This window comes from Sinohyriopsis cumingii, chromosome 15 (genome assembly GCF_028554795.1).
Source record: "Sinohyriopsis cumingii isolate HCF-2022 chromosome 15, ASM2855479v2, whole genome shotgun sequence".
In the NCBI taxonomy this organism is placed as follows: domain Eukaryota; kingdom Metazoa; phylum Mollusca; class Bivalvia; order Unionida; family Unionidae; genus Sinohyriopsis; species Sinohyriopsis cumingii.
Genome location: NC_142975.1, coordinates 77095839 through 77117533, shown reverse-complemented (window position 1 = coordinate 77117533; position 21695 = coordinate 77095839). Strand labels below are relative to the sequence as shown.

Sequence of the window (21695 nt, the reverse complement as noted above, 5' to 3'; positions counted from 1 at the left end):
CTTGGTCTCAATTCATGTTACATGGGATTGTTGGCATACATTTTTCTATGCTAGGTCTCAATTCATGTTTATGGGATTGTTGGCATACATTTTGCTATGCTTGGTCTCAATTCATGTTACATGGGATTGTTGGCATACATTTTGCTGTGCAAGGTCTCAATTCATGTTTATGGGATTATTGACATACATTTTGCTATGCCAGGTCTCAATTCATGTTTTATGGGATTGTTGGCATACATTTTGCTATGCTAGGTCTCAATTCATGTTTATGGGATTGTTGGCATACATTTTGCTATGCTAGGTCTCAATTCATGTTTATGGGATTGTTGGCATACATTTTGCAATGCTAGGTCTCAATTAATGTTTATGGGATTGTTGGCATACATTTTGCTATGCTAGGTCTCAATTCATGTTTATGGGATTGTTGGCATACATTTTGCAATGCTAGGTCTCAATTAATGTTTATGGGATTGTTGGCATACATTTTGCAATGCTAGGTCTCAATTCATGTTTATGGGATTGTTGGCATACATTTTGCAATGCTAGGTCTCAATTCATGTTTATGGGATTGTTGGCATACATTTTGCAATGCTAGGTCTCAATTAATGTTTATGGGATTGTTGGCATAGGTCTCAATTCATGTTTATGGGATTGTTGACATACATTTTGCTATGCTAGGTCTCAATTCATGTTTATGGGATTGTTGATGTACATTTTGCTATGCTAGGTCTTTGAGCTTTCCTTCATATTACATTTTTGCCTTGGCTATTTATGAACATTTTGTATGTAGATTCATGACTATTGTCCAGAAAATGCAAAACCTTCATGGCCTTGACTTCACAGACAGATTACCAAAACTAGTTAAAATTGTGATTGCCTCCATATGTTATTTTTTATCTAGTTATCTGTAATTTTTCATATTGTTTTCATTAAATGTGTAGTTTTATGTGCATTTGCATCTCTAATATATTTGTATAAGTGTCTAAATACATATGCAGTTAACTGTTACAAACATTAATTTTTAGAACTCTCCTTTCTGTAATTGTAATTGTTTAATTTTTTTATTTTATATGGTAATTTCAGTTCTAGCTGAAGAGCTGGCTCTTATTTCGTACAATATTCGGGACCCAATGATGAATGATTTAAATATTCATGTAACTGAAAGTCCAGAACATGAGAGAGTAACAAGACAACTAACCCCTCCTCCACCTGGGCCCAGATTTACAGGGAGTCTTCCAGAGCCAGTTCTTCCTGGATCACAACCAGCTCATTCGGATTCAAACAGCACGTCAAAAATAACTTGCTCAACTTGGAGCATTTCAAACCCAGAATCCACTGATGAACCTGAAAAAGGTCTTGATAGAAGTGACTCAAATTGGGGATCCAATGCAGATCATGGATCAGAGGAAGCTGATCCAAGTAGAAGCCACATGAGCCATGGATCAGAGGAAGTTGATCCAAGTAGAAACCACATGAGCCATGGATCAGAGGAAGTTGATCCCAGTAGAAACCACATGAGCCATGGATTGAATGGACTAAATACAGACCTTAAGTCAGAATCTTATGAACCAGGTGTGACTGACCTGAGTCAGGGATCCAGTGCAGATTGCAGAGCAAAGAAGGCTGATGTAAATGGACACAGTTTGAGCCATGGATCGAACACAGAGTGTGGAGCAGAAGCACTTTCATATCTCACTATTAAGTATGAAGGTACAATGATTCAGTTTTTGTACTGGTTGTAAAATAAGAATCACAAAATTCTTCGGGTTTTTTCCTGTTGTTTTTTTCAAAGTATATAGTTAAATGATTAAACATTTTAGTGTGTATTTGTGCTATGTGTGCCTATTAAAATATATTTTGAATGATCCATGCCCAATAAATATTTTTTAGGATTTTTATATTATTAGTTTTCCTGGCCATAAGGCAGAGTGAACTTATGATATGGGTTGTCATGTGTCATCTGTCAAAATTTGTTGTTGTTATCTTCATAAAAAACCTACAGGAATAAATTTGACAGAGCATCCTGGCAGAAGGTTTTGAAATTTATACAAGTTATTCCTGGCCTCTGTTAGATACGGCCATCATTATTGAAACTTGATAAACGTTTAAATGAAGACTTATCATACACCATTGAACAGAATTTGACCAGATTTGACAAAATGTATGATTCTGATCTGCCATTAAATATGCTAGCATAACTGAAAAAAAAAACATGAATGATATCTTCTCAGAAATCAATGAAATGAATTCGACTGAATTTGACAGCATTCTGGCATGACGGGCTGTCTACCTTTTACAAAAGAGATGGAGCTGCCACCATTGCTAAAATAAAATGACATTTAAATGACTTCTAAAAACACAAGATGTAACCAAAATTGACCAAATTCTGACAGAAACATTCTGATTTAAAGGGCTTTTAGATCAGTGCTGATCCACCATCAAAAATGGCTATCATTACTAAAAATAGAAATACTTTTAAATAACTTTTGAAAAGCCACTAAACATGATTGAATCAAATTTGACAAAAGGCATACTGGCATGAAAGAGATGTACAGCAGATGCCATTTAGAATAAAATATGGTGACATAAAGTAGAAGGAAAAAAAATACTCAACAGAATTTTATCAAATTTGACAGAAAGCATCGTGGCTTGAAAGCCTTTGAATATTGGACAGATGATGAAGGTGTGCCATCAGTTAGGGCAATGATAAAACATATGTACAAACCTTGAAATAATTGTTTTCATAACAAATGGCAGCTAGAGTGTTGGAATAAATTTATGCAGAAGTTTCCTACTCATCCACATTTCTTTGCTTGCATGTAGATGTTTGTCAGGTGAACTATCTTAGGCCCACTTTTTGCAAGAAGACTTGGATGTTGTAGTTGCATTTTCAGTAATCTGTCTTCTGTTTCTTTGTCCAGTCATCATGCTTTTGTTCCACTTGTTAACTTTCAAACAATTAGAGACTAATGGATGAACAATGATATACTTGTACATCATGATTACAAGGTGTGTCATTTACTATATTAGGGCTTCTGTCTTCATCGTCAAGGTCAGATCTCAGTATTGTAATTTTTTGTCCTTTATATATGTTACCCAATCATAATACCTTAGGAGAACTACGACAACCTCGCAAATCCCGCTTTCCCAGATACTCCTTGTATCCAAAGGAAGCTAAAAGTTGTTTGCCAACCTATGTGGCTGTTGGGCAGAGTGATCTCCCCTTAAGTATAAGACTTGGCAGCAAAGTGCAAGAACCCTACAGTTACTACTTCCGCTTGTGCCAAGACGCATGCTCTCATCATGATAGACCTTGCAATAGCCAGAATCTATGTGGAAGATATACCATTACAAGTTGGAGGCATTTTTCACTTCTAAGGAAAGTATACTCCATTTACATGTCTAACTTTTTCTCTTCCTATCCTGACAAAGTTCTGCCTTTACAGTTTGCTAACACTTTGTTATCGTCACACAATTAGGTACTTGCATGGGGAGCATAAGCGACTTCACATTTATTACATGCTATGTATGTAAGTCTCTAGCACTTGTAAGAACTCCTAATATATATATGTAATTACATTATGAGTGGGTACAATTTGGCAAGTTTCTATTCCAAGGCAATTGTAGCATCCGGGCACCATTTAAGTGTTTTTTGCTTATAGAGGTGGTCTGTGGGCCTTTTCCCTACAGGCAATTGCCTCAAAATGTTGCACCTACTTTGCATGTATCTATTTCCCTCAGTTCATACATTTCTGTATGATTTCTGCTCAGTTATACAAGTACAGGTTGGCTTTCTATACATGGTTTACATCATACCTCTCCAGGCATCTGTACCACAGATATGTAATCCTCTGAGTCTTCAATTAGAAAGTTCACACCAAGTATGATTAGGGTGTATGCTCCATGATTGCTGACACCTTTCGTCATCATGGAAGAGAGGATATTGGACTCATCTGAACTACTCACCAACTTTGAGTATATATGGCTGAAGAAACATGTTTTACTGGGGAAAATTGGTTTTCCACCCATTAACTTTAAAACAGTCAGAGACTAATGGATGAAACATAGCATACTTGTAAATCATGATTAGAAGGTGTGTCATGTACCAAATTCAGGCTTCTGTTTTCATGGTCAAGGTCAGGGCTCAGTATATTTAGTTTTCTGTCTAAATTAATTTTCCACACCATAACTTTCAAGCCATTTGAGATTAACACACTTATACATCATCATTATAAAATATGTTGCATTCCACATTTAGGGTCCAGTTCTCATGGTCAAGGTCATGGTTTGTTATTTTATATATTGCGCTTTCCTTTCCACTCTGACTCTGGAGCCTTTAAAGTTTGAGGAATAAAACTTGATATAGTTTTATATCTTCACTATAATGTGCGGTGTGTACCATATTTTGCACTTTCCTTTCCACTTTGAGGAATAAAAATTGGTGTAGTTTTATATCTTCACTAGAATGTGTGGTGTGTACCATATTTTGCACTTTCCTTTCCACTTTGAGGAATAAAAATTGGTGTAGTTTTATATCTTCACTAGAATGTGTGGTGTGTACCATATTTTGCACTTTCCTTTCCACTTTGAGGAATAAAAATTGGTGTAGTTTTATATCTTCACTAGAATGTGTGGTGTGTACCATATTTTGCACTTTCCTTTCCACTTTGAGGAATAAAAATTGGTGTAGTTTTATATCTTCACTAGAATGTGTGGTGTGTACCATATTTTGCACTTTCCTTTCCACTTTGAGGAATAAAAATTGGTGTAGTTTTATATCTTCACTAGAATGTGTGGCGTGTACCATATTGGGTGTCCAAAGCCTAAGTTGTGGCCCAATATTTTAATTTTTCATCACACTTTCCTTTATGCTGCTTAACCTCGGGCTGTTTGAAATTAAAGGATGAAACATGGTATACTTACACACCATTAATAGGATGTATTTCATGGGGAGGGGAATGTATTCAGGGTCATGTCTCAGTGTTTGAAGTATTTTATTAAATTTTCCTTTCCACTCTATAACTGTAGGGCCATTTTAAGTTAGAGAATAAAACTTGAAAGGCTTCTGTATCATTACTAGGAAGTTTGTCATGTCCTACATTGGGGTGGTGGTCTGTGGATCAAAATCTGCCCCAACATAAAGATCTTTTAAAACTAAAATGGCACTGTTTTGCCATGCCCAAACTCTTGTTATACATGTTACATTATGAAAGGTGAATACCACACTTGATCTTGCCCTTGAAGTCAATGTAGGGAATGTCTTTATCCAGTATGCCTACCCAACACCAGACCACCATCACTGTCATGGATCAAAATATCTGCTAAAGTGCTATAAAATACTTTGGGCACCCCATGCCCAGTTTAGTGCCATATTACCTACATGATGATCTGCTAGTATGGCTGTCTGTTGATTTAGACAATATTCACAAGTACCATATCAAATTGTACAAAGTGCCGCTTTAGTCTAGAGACATTATTTTTGCTGGACCTAACACTTTCAGTAGAAGACTCTGCCTTTTGATTATGGATCAAATAATTCTTTCACTTGTTACCACCAGAGTTTTGTACTATTATTTCTCTGTGAACAGCTTGGTCCAGATTTCCAGCATCTGTTGACTTGCCAATCAAGAAAGATGAACTGGCATTAAAACTCCTGCCACAGTCTGCTCAAGTGACTGACCTGCATACTAGTAGACTTCTTTTCAAAGCAACACCACCACATAAAATTTTGTTTGGAGATAATTCTATAAAGCACACATTTTAGTGTGGCAGACACTATATCCAGCAGATATATAATTGGAGGGCAGATGACTCCTGTTCTTTGTTGGTGATTAGGACAGAATTTGCCAAAACCATGCAGCTCATGGAATGTAAAAACCCTCCTTTCTACAGATGGACTGGAAGTCCTTTAATGACTGACAACAGCTGGGATACATTTATTTTTTCATCGTTCCAGGAAGCCAGAGAGAGTAGCTCACTCAGGATCATGTCTTACATATCAGTGTCCTGGAGATGAAAGCTGAACTAAAAGCATTTCATGGTGGCAGGAAAAGCTACATGGAAAAGGCATTCTCATTTTATTTAACAACTCCACAGTGGTGAATCATATCAGAAGGCAAGAGGAAACCAGATACACACTTCAGTTCTCTGCATTCAAAGTTCTTTCCAAAGTTCAAAGTTTTTTCCAAAGACTGGAACAGCTTGGACCCATATGCTTACCCTCCAACAACTCTGATTCTAAAGATGCTACAAAAGTGAGAGAATCAGAGTGTCACATCTTCCTGATTGCTCCCCTCAGGTGGGAAAAATCATGGATTAATGACTTGATAAATCTAGCTGTGGAAAATCCCAAGGAAAATAGGGATATTTCCTCCTCTGCTCAGGCAACCACAATGGCAGATGTTTCACTTGAATCCAGAGCTGTTGAACCTGTATGTCTGGATCATATTAAACAAACCCCGAAAAATAAAGAGTTTTCACAACAAGTGGTAGTGAGAATCATTCAAGCATGTCTAGGGTCTCCAGTTTGAAATTATATCAGTGAAAGTTGAGAATATTCTCACAATGGTGTGAGCATGAACACATTTCTCTGCTTAAAATATCAATACCTCAAAATAGCAAAGTTCTGCTCTTGGCTCTTTGATGCAAAATAGTTACCAATAGCTCCAATCTTGATAAAAGGCTACCTTTCCACAATCTCTGACACACTTCATCATCAAAGAAGAGAGTACATAGGACAAACAAAGACTTCTCCAATCTACAGTTGAATTTTAATTTCATACTCCCAAAAAATGCTGGCTGTGTGCCTAAAGTAGAATCTTTTTTGTGTACTGTCCTGACTGAATAAGACACCATTTGACAAGCCTTAACAGCTTCATTGGTTCTTCTCTCATGTAAGATATGCTTTCTAATTGTATTAGCTAAAGCAGGCAGAAATACATGCTTTCTCAGTTGACCCAAACTATTTACAGTTCTGATGGGATGAGTCAGTGTCCTTGATGAGGGCCCATGCTTTTATTTCCAAGAACATGCTCCTTATCATGGGCAGACAGTCATATGTGATTAAACTTCTTTCTAGTCTGGACTCTTCAAGTCAAGGTCATCTACATGACCTGTTGAGAGCTTTGAAATAGTACCTGAAAAAAATAACTGAGCTGCTGCGAAGAGGGAGGCCCTGTTTATTCTTACCTCTGAAAGATGGAAAGGATAATGTCTCAGTGCAGGCTCTGTCATCCTCGATAAGGTGGGTTATCTATTCTACAAATAGTGTATTAACCCTATATGAAATGAGCTTGTTAAGCATTTCAGCTCATGAAGTTTTGTTAGTCATAACAAGTATTGCATTCAAGCAAAACTGTTTCCAAGCTGACCTTGTACAAATCGTGCAATGTAGGTCAGATTTAGTTTTATCTAGCTTTCATCTTGGGGATCTTTCATCCCAGAAGGCTGAAATAGACCAAGTGGGACCTTTCTGTACAGTGCAACATATGACCTTCCCAAGTTGGTTGCCAGGTTCTCAAGGAGCCAACCAGACAAATTCCACTGGATTTATGGCAGGGAAATTGTTTTCTTTGTCCAAAAGCTGTGTTTATGCATAGAGAGCCTATGCACAGTTCTCAATCTAGAAGTGTTTTACTCACATACCTTAGGGGACAGGATAAAGGGATGTAACTCCTCCACATGGTAGCTATTCGCTTAAGGTATTATGATCGAGTACTGCATTTAAAGAAGAAACCAATATTTTTTATGTAGTAAATATGTTTCTTCAATAACTTACCCAATCATAATATGAATACACCTTCCTAGCCTCCCTGAGTTCTATCCTACTATAAGAGCATGCATTCAACTGTTACTGATTGGTACATGTTATTTGGTACTGATCACTTTATAAAGGGGTGATCAAATTGAATACTACATGTTTCCAGACAACATTTAGCTCCCATAGGTAAAAAAAATTGTCAACTGGGAGGGCTTGATTTGTGAGGTACATGTAATGGTTGTACTCCTAAGATATTACAATCAGGTAAGTATTATGAAAGAAACATACTTTGCTAGAAAAAATGGAGAGAAACTAGATGAATATAACTGCATTGTCTTTTGCAGATACATGTACAATTAAAAGTAGACACAAAACCATTTACTGTAAAATGTGCCAATACATATTTTTGCACATGTGACTATGGCAGAAATAGATAGCCAAAGCTTTGAGTGAAAAACTCTACTATTTTCACTTCTAGCTCTACTACTTGTGAAAATACTGACTTTTCACGCACTCGATGACTTTTTGACTTTAAAAAATTTATAATTGAGTATGTGAAACTGAGATTATATACAAATAAAAAAAAATGAAGGTAAAAATAGAAAAACACGTATGATCTATTGCTTTCCACATTTTAGCTCATTGTTGAATATTATTTTTGGATTATTTAGTCTCCAATTTCCAGTATAAATTCCTGATCAGTTTAAGATTTTAATAGTTATTAATCATATTGCAGATATTATCTGATGTATTATTAAATCTTTAGTTTTATATTATAACCTGGTTTAGAACAAATTTATATGTATATTTATATACAAAAATTGTGTTTATATTGCTTGTAGAAACAAGTTTACAGAGAGTGCCACCCATATGTAAAGTCACTCGTAAGTATCATGCTTTTCCTGTTCAAGATTTTTGTCTGTTTCACTTTATTTATGACTGATCCGGTGGCCTAGTGGTTAGAGCATCTGCCTTCGAGTCTGGAGGTTGTGGGTTCATTCCCCGGCCAAGTGATACCAAAGACTTATAAAAATGGTACTAACAGCTGCCTCGCTTGGCGCTCAGCATTAAGAGGTTAGTGTTAGGACTGGTCGGCCTGTTGTCAGGATAATGTAACTCGGTTAGACATCATTATAAACTGCCACACTGCAGACATCGTAGCAATATAACTGAAAAATTGTTAAAGCTACATTAAAAAACCAAGTCACACACACACTTTATTTATACAAACCTAATTTATTTAGATTATTTTGGGATATGTTGCAAACCTCATTTTAATTTCCCTTACATGCAAGGCTATCCTAAAAAATTTGTAATTTTGACCTAATTTTGTACATTTTTGACTTTAGTTACATGTTTTGCTTGGGTCAAAATCTCGTGCAGTGAAATTGGTTGCTGCAGTTGGCATGTTATTTTTAATCTGTAGAACCATTTCTAGTTCCTTCCCATCATTCCACCAATAAGAAGTCACAAAAACTTTTACTGGCAAGTATTTGAAATGTAGAAATTGATAATTTACAATCAATCAAGCAGACATTTATGAAAATGAAGAAAAGCTCAGATCAGTTTGAAAATGAAGAGGAGAATAGTTTTTTCAGTGTAATTTTGTACCACAGTTATTTTCATCAAAATGTACTACAGCAGTTACAATATTCAAGAGATAAAATGGACCAAACTTGTGTTAACCTTTACCTTACAGAGTACATGTATGTGGCTGTGTAGGCAGTTGATATAACATGTATCAAAGTGATACAGCACAGTGCACTATAAATAGAACACCTGTTACTTATTTGAATCAGTATGCATAGGCCTCCATGTTAACAGTATTACATCTATTGCAGTTTATTATAATATTATGTTGAACATCAATTTTAACCATTTCACATTTTTGGTATATATCAATTATCTCTTGAAAGATTTAAGAGTAAAATCCAATTTTTATAATTATGTAATTATTTTTCATGGAAGAATTTTTAAAATCTTGAGATAGCTTGTTCACCGTCAAGCCAGAGAAGTTGTGTTAATAACCATAGTAGAAATTTCTCAACATAAAAATCTACTGGTTCTTTATCTACATTACTAAATCATCTGAATTTGATAAATTATTTTAATAAAATCAGTGTTGCCTACATCAACGTCAGAGTCTTTACCTAAATTACTGAAGCTTTCATAGCCATGATTCTAATCATGCAAACTCAAGAAAGTAATGAATGAAATCTGCAGTCTCCATATTGGAGAGTGGAGAATCCAACCCAGTTACTTTAAATGGCAGATTACAACTAGATCTTAAATAGCAACCTCGTGATCTGATGTTATGATCATTTACTTTAATGAATTTAGTATCTAATAGTGTGTTTTCCCTGAAGGTGGCACTACAAAAACCAGCTCAGAATGGCTGATGTTTACAGTAGGCATCCAAACACGCTTCCATGCAGATGGTGTCGAGGCATCCAAACATGCTTCCATACAAATCGGGTAGAGGCATTCACTAACGCTTGCATGAGAATGTGGTAGAGACATCAAAAGGGGCTTACATGAGGTAACGGGTCAGATAAAAATAAGATAAAGAGTGAAATCGGTGCATATTAATGACCTCCTCATGCATCTGATTGACATGAGCTTCTTGCTTCTCTGGAAACCATATTTGAATTCCAATTCTGATTAAACTTGAAATATGAGCTGGAAACTTCAAGATTTGAAATGAATTGATTTTCTTGAGTCTCTATGAGGTTTGGCATCAGAGTAACTGGTTTTGTTGCCTCCCTTGGAACCATATTTCAGAGCTGATTTGGATCAAACTTTGTCTGTGAGCTTATATCATTAAGATGCTCCATAAGTTTTATTAAAAGTGAGACCAACATATATTACCTTATTTTCTGCAAGTTTCCAGATGAACAAAAATAAGACATTGTAGCTCTTCTGGTTTTTTAGGCAAGTTTCCTCAAATGAAGACATTGACTGTAAGTGACTGGTCATTAACTGGTCTGTTATCGCTGGGTACAGATCACTAGTCACTAGGCTCTTGGAACCAACCATTAAAATAGATATTACAGGACAAACCTTGATTTAAATTTTCTGGACAGTTAAAGCAGAACATTTCAGTAGAAGGCGGGATAGAAGTATGTTAGTCCTTAAATATACTTACTGGACCAATGAACTGATTCCAGTTTCTGCAGAAACTTAAATAAGAAAATTGGAAACTAAATTATGGTGTTTTATGGCACAATAGTTTATTTAGTGCTGAAACAGTTGGAGTTCCCAAGTAGCTGACACAGGATGCTCTGATGGTAGGATTCAACGCTACACCTTAGAGTCCAGAATGCTAACCATTGAGCCACCGTGGCTCCCCACATGTAGTAAGGGTTTAGTTTGTTCTACTTATATGTTATTTTGTATGTACATGCCATAAGTCATATTATTTTATCATGTCAGTCTGTTAATACTTGAGCTGTTCACCATTTACAGTTATCAAACTTTGTAGGTAGCTTGCACACAGAAAAACCTATTGATTTCAGGGTAAGAAGGTCAACGGTCAAATTCTTGACTGAAAGAAGTAAAATGGTTTCCACAGAATGACTAGAGTTGTTGACCATCTATAGTTACCAAACTCTATAAGATGGCTTGCATATAGGATAAGGAAGAACCTATCAATGTCAGGGTCAAAAGATCAAAGGTCAAGGTAACTGACTGAAATAAGAAAAATGGCCTCTGCACAGTCAACCATACATAGTTGCAAAACAGTGTGGATTGCTTGCACTTGGGGTAAGGACACCATATATAGTTACCAAACTTTGTGGATGACTTGCACTTGAGGTGTTTTAGAACCTTATTGATTTAGGTATGAAAAGATCAAAGGTCCAGGTCATTGCAACTAAATGAAGAAAAATAGTTACCACAAAATATGTAAAGTTGTCCACCATCAGCAATTGCCAAACTTTGTGCTTTGTGCATGGCTTGCACATAGGGTGAGGAAGAACTTTATTGATGTAGTTCCAAGGTCAAAGGGCAAGATCACTGTGGCTATAAAAAGGAAAATGGTTTCCAGAAAATAACTCTAATTGTCTGCCTTTAGCACTTACCAAACTTTTTGACTGGCTTGTTCATGGAGTAAGAAAGAACTCTATTGATTTTCATGTCACAAGGTCAAAGGTAAAAAAAAAATCAAGATTGCTGTGACTGTAGGAAGAAAAAATGCTTCTGTATATTGATTAGAGTTCTCAGTCAACAGTTTAAAATTTGGTAGATGGTTTCCACTTCAGAAAAAAAAATATCAGCTTTGGAATCTAATGGTCAGAGTCACTGTAAATTTCTACATATCTAAAAGAAAATGGTTTCAGTGCAAAAATATCAGGCCTCAACCATGAATCTTCACCAAAGTTTGTGGATGATTTATATGTTGGGTTAGAAAGAAGCCTGTTGATTTTGCAGTTAAGGTCAAAAGTCAAGGTCGCTGACTGAAAGAAAAAAAATTATTCTTGCATAATATCATTGGTTCTAGAATAGGTACCTTGATCCAAGTTTGTGGTAATCTTGCACTTAAGGAAGAGGCCTTATGATTTAGGGGTCAAAAGGTCATGACCATTGTAGCTCAAAGAAATGGATTTTGCAGAATAACTTTTATTCTAGAGAGAGTTCCTTGACCAAACTTTGTAGGTGTCTTGCACTTAGGGTTATAAGCAAACCTGTTAATTCTTGAGTCTAAATTCAAAGGTCACTGTCAAGATAAGTTTCTTAGGAAAATAATGATTTATGGACATTAATTTTAGTTCAAGACTGTCAACCATACCATACATAGAGGGCTATGAAAACTTGGGGTGGATGTATTATTCACCAGTCATGGTACTCTTGGTTCAAATATGTTTTTATGTGCTATTTCAAATGCTACAGTGGTTTCCATTAATATGCATCTGCTGGAAAGGGAGGCATTTATGGCAATGTTTGATATCCAAAGAAATCATGATGTTATGATTCTCCTATTGTGACCATTCTTGTCAAACCTTCTTTACCATGGCCAATTTGAGGTCAGAATATATGTCTGCCAATTGCATACTCAACATCAGGGAATTCTGACTTCCTCCTCCAGGAGAGACCAGATGAACAGGAAGAACCAAATATGGCATGCCAGTTTGGGACTTCATAAGCCCAATTTGGTCATCAAGGACTCAGTGTATAAAACCTGATGGAAACCAATCCCCAGGGAGCCAGTGACCAGTTGTATCATTCCAATGACTTGTTTGAGCAGCTGTTACAAAGAAAATGGCAGTGTGCTCATACTGTCTTTTTCAGATATCCAGGTGGACAAAAGACCTCAACATTTCACTGCAGAATGGGAAGAACTATGCCTTGGAGATCCACAAGGCCAGCCAAGCATTTTGGAGGGCCATCAGATCATGTTTTGTATTTCTTTCTAGTTGTCAACATTCCAAGAGATCAACACTAGGCCTACATGCATGCAGTGAGAAATCAGTACATTTCTCTCACAATTTGCAAATTCACCAGAATTATATTCAATAATTTTCTTTGTTCCCAAGGTCAGTTGCACTCACTGACCTACCAGGATCTCAGCTTACTCAGCCAGTTTATACAGGAGCCTTTCTTCACAATGGAAATCTCCAGTGTCATTCAGTAGAAGATTTCACTGTCAGTATGTATCTCAAGACACTTATTTTCATATTTACAATCACAGATCATCTTGGAAATTCTAGGAATTTGTTTCCTGTGACACCATTTATGAAATGTGCACACTTTTAATTAAGCCTGAACATCAGCCCCTGGGTTTTCGTGAAAATCATGATTTTCATCATGACATCCATCTAGATGACATCCTTCAAAAACATGAGATGAGTTCCATTTTGAATCAAGACATGAAATTTCTTGTCACCCCTGTGCTCCACTTTGTATTCCTTGTCAACAGGGACAAATCAGATCTTACCAATCCAAACACTTTATTTGCTTGGTTATTGCATGAATTACCCTCTCAGTTTTTTTCTCCATTAGGACCATGCTGTGAGCATCATTTCAGTGGTGTTTGCCATCCATTCACAAAGTTTGATCTAAGTCCAAGCATTTCTTAACTTCTTGGGATTCCTCACTGTGGCAAAAGATGTCAGTGTCTTAATCCATTTTTTTAAAGACTGCTTAAGATGACATCCTCTGACAGAGGATGTCATCTTAAGTAGTCTTGAAAACAAATGGCTTACGACAATGAGGAAGTGAAAGCTTTTCTCACTGGATCAATCAATCAAAGTTTCAGACTACTTTGCTTATAGTGAGTGGGCATAATACTGCAGAATTGGCCACTTGAACTGATGTCAGCTTGTCAGGCTGGGGTGACCATTTCCTGCCATACTTTCTAGAGGTGAGTGGGACATGCCTCATTCTTTATAAATGTTTCCTTGAAATGAATGCAGTTGTGGATGAGTTTCACTCTTGGCAAGAGTCTTTATATGGGAAAGATATTCTTATTCTATTTGTCAAATCAATGTCACCATCTGCATCTAGAGGCAAGAAGGGAATCAACTGTCCAGACCTTTGCTTTTTTAACTGGAATTTTTACAGGTTGTATAATCACTGACAAGTTTACCTTCAAATCTGCCCAGGTGGGCTCAGTGTCCTAGGGGTCTTGTCTTGATGGAATAAAATGATTCATGCAGAATCATCTCATGGTATTAAGCTGAATTTCTGCCTCCTGACATTGTCCTCAGGTGGACTTTTTGGAGAGGAGGTGGAATGCCAGTCTTCCAATTTTTGTCTCTGCCATACCAGACTCAAAAGCTTGAGCAGCCAATACCTGTTTCCCTAGATTTGAATGGTCTCCTTCCATCTGACTTTCCTCCATTGATTGAGATTCCCAGAGTCTTGCAGAAAGTGAAGAAATCAGAATGTTGACTTGTCCAGATCGATCCCCTCAGTTGGGAAAAATCATGAATCAGTGACCTTCTGAAACTAGCAGTAGAGATTCCCAGAAAAATATGGAGGTCAGAATCAACATTTTCTAGTTTCTACTTCAGGGACCTTCTCCTCCTAAATAACTTACTTAGACCTGGTAGGTCCCATTGCTGACCATCCCAGGTTGCTCAGTAGCTTTTTAATAATGCATTGCACTCTACGCCAATTGGTTTTATGGGGGCAAAACTTGTTTCATCTATCCAGTGATATACTTTCCTGTATGCAAACCCTAATACTGTCTTGTTGTATCTTCAGAATAAAGATTATTTGTATACAGTAGGAGACTGGAATCTGAACCTACTACAGACAAGAGGATGAACTTAACACCTCCTCTGACCTATTATCCTGACATAATATGATGAGATAACATATAGAAGAAATTAATTTTGATTAAAATAAAAGTTTGTTCTTATAATATTTATCCTATCATAATATGGGCACACCCTCCCAGCCTTCCTGCCCCATCATATTTGTATAGCATGCACCTCCGCTCCAGAAGCAAGGAATTTTGGTGTCAGTCCCTCTGTCAAAAGGAAGACCACTCATCTGGTTTACTGTTGAAGCGAATTCATGACCTTTTCAGCACTATTATAGTTAAACTAAGCCAAGACAGTTGCAACATCATTTCTGGATTGATAGGGTTGTATTTTGATGCTCTTGACACATGTGATTAGGTTGATATTAATGAAGACATGTATTTTACAACAAAAATTGCTTTCCTCAGTTTGTATTAGTGTTAATATCACACTTTCTTAACTTTTAAATGGACTCTGCAGTCTCTTAACTTTTTTTTTTATTTCTTTCAGCAATCGTGAGACAAGTGCATGACAACAAATCTTGTAAGTTTTTATTATTTTTGTTTGCAGTTTAATTATTAAATTAATGAAAATTGGTAGAATTAACATAAAGATAATTATCATTGAGTAAATACTTATTATTGATTCCAGTGAATCATGGGCCAATGAGATTGCAAGACCTCAGATGGTCATTGAACAATTCCCCCTGTAACATATGTTTGACTCTGTGTTGATTGAACTTTGACAACTTAACAATTTTATGTTCATTTAGACATTCATCATGCTATATCTTTACAAATTTTATTCCCCCACTGTTGACAGATGGATATCTTGATTTGGTCTCATCTGTCCATCTGTTCTTCCATCCATCCATCCAACTGTTTTGAGAAACTTGTTAATAAGATTGCACAAGATGCAATCCATATAAACACATTGAATTTTATCAGACATATTTGAATGCTTATATAGGTTACTGGATTCAACTTTCAAACTGCTACTGCAATTTGTAAGTTTTGTTTACACATTAATTATAGGAATATAGACTTGTTTGGAAAACAGAATCTTGTTGTCACAATGAATACATTAATCCACTTCAGGTAGGGAGTTGAAATTTTGTGGGCAGTTTTGTATATGTATGTAGATGACCTGACCTGATCTGACTTCTTGCCATTAAAGCTATTTAACAATTGCCTAATTTTTTGCAGGGCAGTTTACTCTAATTGCCTTGTCACAATAATATTTTATATGTTGATATGCCATCTAAAATATGAAGCAACAACCAGTCAGTAATTTAAAAACAACTGATTATGTTGCATTAGTCCTTACTCATGAGCAAGGCCTTATGAAGAAAGTGAACAGTTTTAAAAAAAAACATCATGGTATCAAATGTCAGACAAGGGTGATCAGTTTCATTGGTAACTCATTTTACTTTGGCTGTTTTTCAGTTTTAATGTATCTTGCTTTTTGTATTTTATTAATGGACTATCTAAAAATGTCAGATACTTAATTTTATTATTCCTGTTTATTTCAGTAGTGGTGAGGCAAGAACAGAACAACCAGTCCTGTAAGTTTATATTTGCACATAAGCAATGTTAATTTAATATATTAATGTAAATTAAATAATTGACCTGATAATTGTCAGTCAGTTACTGCTTATCCATAATCACAGTGACTCACTGACCGATACGATTGCAAGACCTCAGACAGTCTTTGCTTAAATACCCCACCTTTAACACGTGTTTGTTTGAGTCCCTGTTGACTGAATTTTGACAGCTGAGCAAGTTTATGTACATGTAGAAATTCATTCTGGTACATCTTTGCCAATTATTTGCTTCCAGTGTTGGCAGAAGGGGCATTTCGATTTGGTCCAGTCTGTCCATCTGTTCTTCCTTACATCCATCCAACTGTTGTTTTAGACTTGTTAGCAAGATTGCACAAGAAACAATCAACATAGACGCTTGCATTTTTGGTAGACATATTTGTATGCATATATAGCTTGCCTAATTTGATTTTCAGAGCATACAGCAATTTGTCTATTTTGTTTAAATATTCTTTACTTTTAGGGATATAGACTTTAGAATAACCAAAAACCCTGTTAGCACAATGACTAAAAACCAGCAGAGTTAAGCAATTTAAATTTTATAGGCAATTTTATATATATATATATATATATATATATATATATATATATATATATATATATATATATATATATAACCTGACTAAATGTTTGTGCCATACATCTATTTTTCAGGTTTTTTTTAAAAAACCCATAATTTTGGCACGGCATTTTACTTTAATTACCTTAGTGCAATAGCATTTCTTGTTTTGATGTGCCATTAAACACAAGCCAATTAACCAACCAACTAGCCAGTCATCCAGTAACAACTGACCCTGTTGTGTAGGTCTTTTTCATGAACAAAACCTTCTAAAAAATTAAACTATTTTTTTTAAAAGAACATGCCAAGTGTCAGACAAGGTTGATTAGTTTCAGTGGTAACTCAATTTACTCAATCTGTTTTTAGTTTGAATGGACTTGTATTTCACTTTTTTAAATATTTATAATAGACTCTGTAAGAATTTTGAAATCATAGCTTTATTATTCCTATTGCTTTCAGCAGCAGTGAGTCAAGTACAGACCAGTCAATTTGGTAAGTTTATATCTGTTTAGAAATGGTCTGTGTAGTTTAATTAATATATTAATGTAAATTAGATAATTGGTCTTGTGACAATTGTCATCTAATTAATGTTTGCTGGTAGATATCAGTTGTTTACTGTGTATCAGTGATCGCAGTGACTCACTGACCAATGAGATTGCAAGCCATCTGACAGTCATTACACAATCACCCCTGTAACAATTGTTTGTTTTCGTTGCTGTTGAATGAACATTGACACCCGGGCAGTTTACCCTACATAAAAAATACAGCAGTTCATCTCACTACAACTTTTCCATTTTTATGCCACCACTTATGTACAGAGGGCATCATGATTTGGACCTGTCTTGTCCAGCCTTCTGTCTATCTGTCCTTACATATTTCCGTCCATCAGCTTAAATATTATTAAGAATGCACAAAAAGCACTTATGTAGACAAATGGAATTTGGCAGGCATATCTGTATGCATATATAGATGATTTAATTAGCTTTCATGCCATTGCAGCAAATTTTTATATTTTTTACACAGTCTGGAATTTTGGGGACATTTACTTTTTATGACATTGTCAGCACAATGAACAGATTTAAAAAAATTTAAACAATGTTTACATAATGGACAAAAAGGTAGACAATCTTGTTTGCACGTTAAACTGTTTATATTAAGATGTGATGTATACCGTAACGTCAAACACTGACATGACAAAGGACATTATTATTATTCTGCTGGTCCTGATTAGTGGTATAGATACCTGTTTACACCATCCATTGTTGTGCCACATCCTTTGTAGCAATTAAAGAGGCCTCAGTGCAGTTATCATATATTGAACACTCAATAATGTCCTTATCATGTCTAGATTCCTTGAATTTGAAGCAATTATCCCAGGAGCATTACAAAAATTTACCTGCTAAGACGATGATTTTTGAGAGAAAGTATAATACAAAACATATTGTCGGTATATTACTGGGAAACATTGTAATTAGATATTGAAGTTAGAGAATTAGTTTCAATTTTTTTTGCATGTATCTGCATTCAGTACAGATGTAATTAAATGATGTGTACTTGTTTTTATGTGTATTGGCATTTTTTAGACATAATGAAATGCCAGACAAACCTGTGACTACTTCATCATTTCCACAACTTTTCTTTGTCTTACTCTATCATTGCCACAATACTAGTAGTCATTCAACACTGTTCTGTTGTTCTTTTTTTCTTTTTAGAAATAGCTTATCTTTGTTTATATATTTGTGACAATAATTGTGTTCTAATCTCTTCTCATATCCACATCTACCAACTTTCTGGGAAAGCTGGATTTAGAGGTTATGTAGCAGAAAGTTATCCAAATATAATGCAATCAAGTATTTGTGCAGAAACATTAGTTACTAAAATATTTGCTTTCTAATACAGTGCTTGGAAGTCTTGGTCCTTCTTTGACGATTGACAGCTTGCTATCAGATAATTCTGTTGGGGTGGAGGAGGCTGGCAGTACTCAGCCAATGGAGCAGATCAGAGAGTTGCAGTCAGGAGATGCAACTCCACAAACTGAAGCCAACACACTAGGTATGTATGTATGCATGTATGAATGTGTGTGTGTGTGTGTGTGTGTGTGTGTGTGTGTATGTGTGTTGTGTGCCTGTATGTATGTATGTATGTATGTATGTATGTGGTTTAATGGTACATCAGCTTACTCCTGCCCATAGTGCTGATGAGGTTAGGTACACACATGCACCAACACACACACATTCTTGTATTTGGTGGATATCGAGGACTCACGTATGGTACCGCATACTGAGGACATTTGTTCTGGCGATGTTAGAGTGAAAAGAAATACAGTTTGAGGCAGTAAATTAATAGCAAATGGTGATGTATCAAGGAGGGAACTGTATTATCAATTCTAAGGAATATGAATTTAGCAATGGAAGTGAGGACGCACACGTTTACACAAATAGTCTGTATAATCCATGCAAACTAAGGATGCACACTATTTGACAAAATCACAGAGACCGTGGACATTGGTACATTTTAACCAACGAGGACATGTTTGCATATCTAGTCAAGTCTTTACAATCAATATGGCTGCTCAGATGGCTTAGTGGTTAGAGTGTCCACCTCACATGAGGGAGGTTGTGGGTTTGAACCAAGGCCAAGTCATAACAAAGACATGAAAATGGTACTAACAGCTGCCTCACTAGGTGCTCAGCATTAAGAGGTTAGTGTTAGGACTAGTTGGTCCGGTGTCAGAATAATGTGACTGCGTGGGACATCATGCTACATGTCTGCAGTGTAATGCCCCAATGCTCGACATCACTATAAACTGCCACACTGCAAACATCATAGCGATATGACTGGAAGATTGTTAAAGCTACGTTAAAATCAAATCAAATCACATACTAGTATTAAGTAACTGTAATCTCCATAAGGATGTTGTCTACAACTACAATTACATTATTATTTGAATATATATCTTGTTGTTATTGACTGACTGATGAATTTATTGCTTGACTGATTGTCCTGCAACTAGACTTTAGTACGACATAACACGCTTCAATGAAAATAGTTGGACCTGCCTTCATTTGCATATGACCTTTTTCATATCTACGTTCTGCTTCATCTGTGGTCTCTCCTTTAAAAATGTCCAAACAGGAGGAATGAGCTTTACCACCAGGATATAAAATCAATGTAAGCCCAAACACGAGAACAACCTTGTCCACCAGGATATGGGTATATTATGGTTTGATCATTCTGATCCATGGCATGTATATCAGATCTAGTGGCTTTCTTAATATGTCGTTTGGAATCCTCGTTTTTTTCCTTCCACAAACACATTGGAAAGGAACTAGTCAGTGCTGAGTGCTTCAGAGTAGTCTCCCTTTCTGCACAAATTGATAATGGAGTTTCACAACTGATTATCTTATTGGTTTACTCAACCAACTGATTTTTTTATTATAATATTAGAACAACGTTAGTGTTAACATATAGCAAGTAGTGCCAACATTTGGAGTGTTCCAAGCCCATCAGAAATACAAAGATGCTAACTATATTAAAAACAACTGAATCAGTCCTTTGTTTTAACCTGTCTCATGTACAACCCAACTTCTGCCACAGTGACTAAATTCTTTACTTTACTTAAAGCGTCATCAATGAAGTCTATTGATGCTGCGTGGATAATTATGGCTCACATGAAAAAGTGTAAATGATCAGACCTAATTATGGTTTTGAGAATACTGGACTTGTTTAATTCAACAATTTCAGGATTCTAATTTTCTTTTATAGTATCATTTCCTATTCTTTCTTTCATTTTCACTAACATTTTGTTTGAATACCTCATGATTTTTCTTTTTTCTTTTTCATTCTATCCTTACTTATCTTACAACCTATCGATTTAAAGTAATTACTGGAAATATCAGCTACTAGATAACATATAGGTTTGTGTGCATTGCAGCAACATAAAATGCTTTGTAACTCTTTTCTTTAAGGTGTGAAAATAAATGCTTTGTAATTCTTTTCTTTAATTTGTGAAAATAAATGCTTTGTAATTCTTTTCTTTAAGGTGTAAAAATAAAAAACGTGTAAGCTAATATTTTAAACAAAAATAATGTTGACTTATCAAATAGCTTTGTTGGTTTCAAAAAATGTAACACAGTAATAAAAAAGGGGGAGGGTATTTTTTTTCATATGCTAATTTGTCATTGAATCTTTAATTTAAAATAGGACAACAATGAAATCCATGCAAACTGGCATCCCATGAAAATTTGTGATACTACAGTAGTTGATAATTATGAGAATTAAAAAAATGTTATTTTTATTTGTTTCTACATTTTTTGCCAGAGAATGCTGCACATGTTTGAAGTCAGTGTTAAATTTAATAATAGTTATTAGGAGATGCCTGTATACAAATTTAATTCATTTGTAGAATGATCATCAGATGGCTTGGTATAAATAATGTCATAGGGTACTGCTGCTTTTCATAAAAAGCATGTAAAACCAAGGGTGTGCCTGTCATTCTCAATGCCATAATAATTCAGTATCCAAGCTTTTCTA

General features: G+C 35.6%; 1 protein-coding gene across 8 annotated transcripts in view; it reads left to right on the top strand.

The window, feature by feature from the left end:
* Window positions 1-21695, top strand: part of LOC149782115 (uncharacterized) — a 100821-nt gene that overhangs the window by 65561 nt on the left and 13565 nt on the right. For 7 of the 8 annotated variants that reach the window (XM_089933557.1, XM_089933553.1, XM_089933556.1 and 4 more), the window contains 6 exons: window positions 1084-1710; window positions 8602-8643; window positions 15514-15546; window positions 16535-16567; window positions 17622-17654; window positions 19062-19214. In XM_089933557.1, the coding sequence (XP_089789683.1) occupies window positions 1084-1710; window positions 8602-8643; window positions 15514-15546; window positions 16535-16567; window positions 17622-17654; window positions 19062-19214 (921 nt within the window). The remainder of the gene's footprint in view (window positions 1-1083; window positions 1711-8601; window positions 8644-15513; window positions 15547-16534; window positions 16568-17621; window positions 17655-19061; window positions 19215-21695) is intronic. The other variant, XM_089933555.1, reaches the window with a different exon arrangement.